Below are 6,000 nucleotides of genomic sequence, written 5' to 3'. Positions count from 1 at the left end.
GTGTGTGTGTGTGTGTGTGTGTGTGTGTGTGTGTGTGTGTACTGAATATACACACACATGTATTTATATGTATACAGTATGTAATAGAGTATTTTTTTATCATGGTATCTGATTTATGAAACTTCCCTGTTCTACTTTCCCCTTTTCTTTCAAAAGATTGAATTTGTTTTGTGTTTTACATCTGTATCATTGTCTGTCATAACTAAGCAGTCATTGCTATATTCCCCTGCAGGGTTTCAAGTATCTCTACCTCACACCTCAGGACTACAAGAAAGTTTCAGCCCTGAACTCTGTTCATTGCGAACATGTGGAGGATGAGGGAGAATCCAGGTACATCTTTTTATTACTCCTTAATACTTCATTTTGTACGTGAGGAAATAAATCTGCAAGAGGCTGTAGTATCAGTCAAGTACGCACATCTTCACATATTAAAGCCTATGAGATTATCACAGAAGGGACAATGGAGGAAAAGCTATTGGAAGGTCACGTCCAGCTGTCAGTAAATGTATGTGTTGCCATGCAGGTACAAGATCACTGACATCATTGGAAAAGATGAAGGGTTGGGTGTGGAGAATCTGAAAGGATCTGGGATGATTGCTGGAGAATCCTCTCTGGCTTATGATGAGATCATCACCATGAACCTGGTAGGACTGAAGTGGGCACGCTGGTGTACAACATACACGTAGCCTTAAGCTGTACACTAATCTTTAGAAAGCAAGGACTTTTTCTATACAAAGAGTTGATTAGCATGCAAGCCTTAACGTGATTGTCTTGACCTATAGGTCACATGCAGGGCTATAGGGATTGGAGCCTATCTGGTGAGGCTTGGACAGAGAACCATTCAAGTAGACAACTCTCACATTATCCTTACTGGAGCTGGAGCACTCAACAAGGTAAACGTGTCTACCATGTACATTCACATTTGAGTTCAATTTTTTTCAAGCGTAACTTTTTTTTTTTTTCAAGCATTTTTTAAATTGTGTGATTGTGAAACAAACTACTACTACTGTGGTGTGTATTTTTCTTTTTTATAATAAATTAACAGAAACTGCATATTCTGAAATAGGCTTGACAGGGTAGATGTGTGTGTGTGTGTGTGTGTGTGTGTGTGTGTGTGTGTGTGTGTGTGTGTGTGTGTGTGTGTGTGTGTGTGTGTGTGTGTGTGTGTGTGTGTGTGTGTGTGTGTGTGTGTGTGTGTGTGTGTGTGTGTGTGTGTGTGTGTGTGTCAATAGAAGAAATCAGAAAAGTGTACAATGATTTTGGTGCTGTTCCAATTCGGCGATCAGGCCTCCTCCTGCCTCGTTCTGTTCTACTAGGACCTCCCTCTCCGGTCCCAGCCATAGGCCTGCCTGCCATTCATTGTGGAATAATTGAAAGTGAACCATGAAGTTGTATTTGCATAGAAATAGAGTGGCATGCCGGGGGCTGCAGTGCAGGACACCCATATCATTTGTTTTTAATCGAAATGAAAAGTTTTGCTGAGGCAGATTGTTTTTCTGCATGCCGTTGATTGGTGTGTATGTGTGGATGCACGTGTGTGTGTGTATGTGTGTGTGGATGCTCTCACGCTTCACTACCTCCTCCTGTCTTGCTTTCCATTCTCTGTCCTTGTCAATGCATTACGACGACTCCGTTTCAAATTAGATGACAGATCGCAACATGACAAATCATGCAAATGGCCCCATGATGGCATTCCTATTTGCTGGAAGCTCAATTGTCTTTAGATGCCCCCACTGTTTAGCTCCATTTATGGGAGCAGACTCATTGTAATGATTACTGACAAGTGTCAACAATGTGCAGGTGATGTATTGCAATATACATGTTGTTTACAATCGATTGTTTGTATTTTAACATAGCACTGATTTCACCAGTGACACGGCTATGAAATGTGTATTTTTCCGCCTTTTTATCATGTGGTACACTAGCTATTAACTGAAATTTAATGGAGAGCAGGAGGCTGCCACCCAGAGATCATCATTTCATTAACTGCTGGAAAGCTCTCATATTTGCATGGGGAGTGGATAGTAACTACTAGCATAAATACCCCAGTGAGCCATTACATCCATTTCGCCCCTTATTTTCTTCCACAGTCATCTCCCTCTGTTCCTCCTCCTATATCCCCTCCTCTTCTCTCTGCTGTGGAATCTTAATGAAGCCGGCGATGGCCAGAGGCACAGGGGTTTTGTGTATGTCAAGGTGACTGCAATGTTTCTTGGGTCCACAGGCTTTCCTGACAGCTTTAGGAGAGTGCCCTAGATTTGTAGCCAGATACATAACCATTAATGGTAATAAAGAAAGTAAATGATGGCTGAAAAGGTGAGAGCTGAGGGTAGGGATTGAGCTCCTCTCTGATTTTTATGGAACCATGTCATGGCCCTGCCACCTGTTCTATGTTGCCTATGAAAATAGGGTGGGATGGGAGTGAGCTTTTATGGCTTCAAGTTGGCATAAGGGAAATTTTGAAAGGTAAAAGTACTTTGGTAGCTTCCATCTCGCCCTTATACAACACCCTTTATCACAACTGGTGGATGGGTATATAGATAAATATTCAGCATGCACATGACAATATAAAGGGATATAACCCAGTTGAATGAATTGAGTGTTTTGGATGAGAAAGGGCATGTGTAAATTTATGCCGGTTGTTAGAAATTCCCTCAGGAATAGTGGCATGTGTTGCCACCCACCTGTGACGGCTGTGGTAGAGAGATTTCTGGCTGCTGATCACCTGTATTGACAAGGCAGTGATGCCATGTAATGCAGGGCCCCCTGCAGTTACCTGGCATGTCTGTCTGTGTGCGATCTCATTGATCCACTGCCCCCCACACCAGAAGCCTGGTGACAACACCACCTGTTATCAGCCAAGGTTGCACAACACAACATGAGCAGCGGATTAACCCTGTTGGTTCCATTGTAGGCCAGAGAGAGGAGGCTTTTAAAGGGTGAATCCACATGAAATTAAATTGGGCAGAAAACCGCTGCTCCAGTTTTCAAGCTGCTTTTAAAAGAGCCAAGCTCCTGCAATTTGCTGCTGCACGTGACTTCTTGTGATGTACCTTCAAAAGCCTTGTTTGCAATCATGCTACATGCCTAAATAGCCAGAATTAAACATCAGGCAGTCTGGGATTCAACAGTATTATATTCATCATTATTTTCTTGTGTAGGCTGATAAAACAAATAAAAAAAATAATCAACACTTTGGTATTTTTCTTACCACAGGTGCTGGGCAGAGAAGTGTACACATCGAACAACCAACTTGGCGGCATTCAAATCATGCACAACAATGGTGTGACCCACTCTACTGTTTGTGACGACTTTGAGGGAGTCTTCGCGCTTCTGCAGTGGCTGTCCTACATGCCCACGGTACAGTAATGTTTAGCTGTTTTTAATATTATTGTTATTATTACTATTGTTTTTAATATGATGATGCATCCTATATCTGTGTAATATATGATGTTATCCAAATGTTTAGAGCTATGTGTTTTTGTTTCCTTGTAAAAGAATGACATTTTCCTTTCTATAGTGTAAATCTAGTCCAGTGCCCATCCTCAAGGCCAAGGATCCCATAGATCGTCTGGTGGATTTTGTGCCTACAAAAACTCCGTATGACCCTCGCTGGATGTTAGCAGGACGTCCCAGCCCGAGTGAGTGTCCAGTCTGGGTGTCCATTTAGATCTTTTAATGGTAACTTGTTTATTCTTGTTGCACGGTAGGTGCAGAATAGTGTAGCTGACAAGTTCTGGTAAATACTGTTTGGGTAGTGGTTCTGTGATGCTGATCCCTAATAAGTAAGTAAATATTAAGTAAAACAGGATCTCCCACTTTTCCCAGTTGTTAAATTACTGTAAATAAAATATCTACATGAATATAAATATCTGCATTACTTCTGATTGTTGATTGGACAAAATAAGCAATTCTGAGACATCAAATTGAGCTCCGGGAAACTATTTCATCAATAATGAAAACAATTGCTAGTTGCAGGCCTGTGCTGTAAATTCAGCCTTATATCCATTTTCTGCTCAGGAAATGGAACAATTGGTCGCTACATCAAATACTGAGTTACACTTAAAGTTGTATAGCATTATGTAGCATTGTGGTTGTAACTTTGATGATGATTTATATACTATTTCTTCTACTAATCATTTTTATTCAAAATGCTTCATCAGCAGTTGTAAATAGCCACACACTTTTTTTGTGTGTGTTATTTATAAAGTATATATAAAGATTCATCATTTAATCTTAAAATGTCCTGGGTTAAAGGTTGAAATAGTTCATTAATACAGAGACTATTTGGAAACCAATAGAGAAACAGGGAAGTCTAACATAATGATGCTAAAGGCAAGATCAAGATAGCACCAAAAATGGATTTAATATGTTTTACACTGCAGGTCAGGACTGAGCAGGTTCCACATCAGTGTAATTACAGCTTGGGACAGCAAAGAGATTGGGGGGACAGTGTGGGAAGCCAGTCAACGTCTCTGGTAGTGATGAGTGGCGAGGCTTAATTGAATGGTAACCTCGTAGGCTGTGCATGTTTCTCAGGGTGTGCAGGCAGAAAAACAGCTGAAAAAGCCAATTTCTGCTGTCATCCATCATGGTTTGCTGCTACAATTATAGATTGAGTAAAAAAGATACAGAACCTCGGACTGCAGGAGGAATATAGTCTGTTTTTGCAAATGCTATGGAAGAATTTTTGAGAAATTGATTCAGCTGCATTTCCACTTTGCAATACTTAACTCTATTTTCTTTCCCCTTTTCACACTTTTTTTTTTCTGTCTTACTACCTTCACTCCTCTTTGTATATACAGCTCAAAAGGGGACCTGGCAGAGTGGCTTTTTTGACCAGGGCTCCTTCATGGAGATCATGCAGCCATGGGCTCAGAGTGTGGTGGTAGGCAGAGCCAGGTAATTGTCCCACTAGAACGTAAAACCATGATGACACACTGCCAATAATGAATTTGTTTGTGCTATAAATGTAGTCAAGGTTGTTTTTGTCAGCGCTAAATGGCCTCTCTCCACAGACTGGGTGGGATCCCTACCGGAGTGGTCGCTGTGGAAACCAGGTCAGTGGAGCTGTCAATCCCAGCCGATCCAGCCAATTTGGACTCGGAGGCGAAGGTGAGTGGTCGCTCGATGCTTACGCTCAAGCATGAACTGTCATCCAAGTATTTTGACATTTACAGACGCACAGGTACTGGTGCTGATTTTCTGGTTCGTATATTTAGATCATCCAGCAGGCAGGGCAGGTGTGGTTCCCAGATTCTGCTTTCAAAACAGCCCAGGCCATTAAAGACCTGAACAGAGAGGGCCTACCTCTTATGGTGTTTTCAAACTGGAGGGGCTTTTCTGGAGGAATGAAAGGTATTTCTGCGATAATCAGTCAATCTGGGATGAAACCCATTCAGTATCTCATATGAAATTATCTTTCTTAGATATGTACGACCAGGTGTTGAAGTTTGGGGCCTACATTGTGGACGGGCTGAGGGAGTACAAGCAGCCCGTACTGGTTTATATCCCCCCCCAGGCTGAGCTGAGAGGAGGATCCTGGGTGGTTATAGATCCCACCATCAACCCCCGTCACATGGAGATGTACGCTGACAAGGACAGCCGGTGAGTTGAACTGAAAAAGGGCAGATTGAAGATCATCTTTCACCAACCACATTTGTTCACTTAAATCCTTCTTGTCTCCAGAGGTGGAGTTTTGGAGCCTGAAGGAACAGTGGAGATTAAATTCAGGAAAAAGGACCTGGTGAAGACTATGAGAAGAGTGGATCCGATCTACATGGGCTTGGCTGAAAAACTGGGTGAGTTATCCACTTCAACTCTAATTATAGCTCTTTACGGGCGTCTCTGTCCCCCTTGGCCTTGTCCTCATTTTAGTGTGGAGCTATATATCAGGCGGGAGCGTGTGTGCATTCACTGTTGCTCTTTATTTGGTGTCGATTGTATCATCTTCACTGCACTCCCCCGGGAGACGTGTCAATCACAGCCTGCACGGATCAA

The 6,000-nt window shown here is 42.2% G+C and overlaps 1 protein-coding gene across 10 annotated transcripts in view; it reads left to right on the top strand.

The window, feature by feature from the left end:
• The window catches only part of acaca (acetyl-CoA carboxylase alpha), a 34,479-nt gene that overhangs the window by 21,687 nt on the left and 6,792 nt on the right, over positions 1-6,000 (top strand). For all 10 annotated transcript variants that reach the window (XM_032533230.1, XM_032533227.1, XM_032533229.1 and 7 more), the window contains 10 exons: positions 233-330; positions 524-644; positions 783-893; positions 3,217-3,360; positions 3,521-3,641; positions 4,806-4,902; positions 5,019-5,115; positions 5,223-5,358; positions 5,430-5,607; positions 5,689-5,801. In XM_032533230.1, the coding sequence (XP_032389121.1) occupies positions 233-330; positions 524-644; positions 783-893; positions 3,217-3,360; positions 3,521-3,641; positions 4,806-4,902; positions 5,019-5,115; positions 5,223-5,358; positions 5,430-5,607; positions 5,689-5,801 (1,216 nt within the window). The remainder of the gene's footprint in view (positions 1-232; positions 331-523; positions 645-782; positions 894-3,216; positions 3,361-3,520; positions 3,642-4,805; positions 4,903-5,018; positions 5,116-5,222; positions 5,359-5,429; positions 5,608-5,688; positions 5,802-6,000) is intronic.

The sequence above is a fragment of the Etheostoma spectabile genome, chromosome 13 (assembly GCF_008692095.1).
Source record: "Etheostoma spectabile isolate EspeVRDwgs_2016 chromosome 13, UIUC_Espe_1.0, whole genome shotgun sequence".
In the NCBI taxonomy this organism is placed as follows: domain Eukaryota; kingdom Metazoa; phylum Chordata; class Actinopteri; order Perciformes; family Percidae; genus Etheostoma; species Etheostoma spectabile.
The sequence above is the reverse complement of the archived record's forward strand: the minus strand, read 5'-3'. Positions and strand labels throughout refer to the sequence as shown.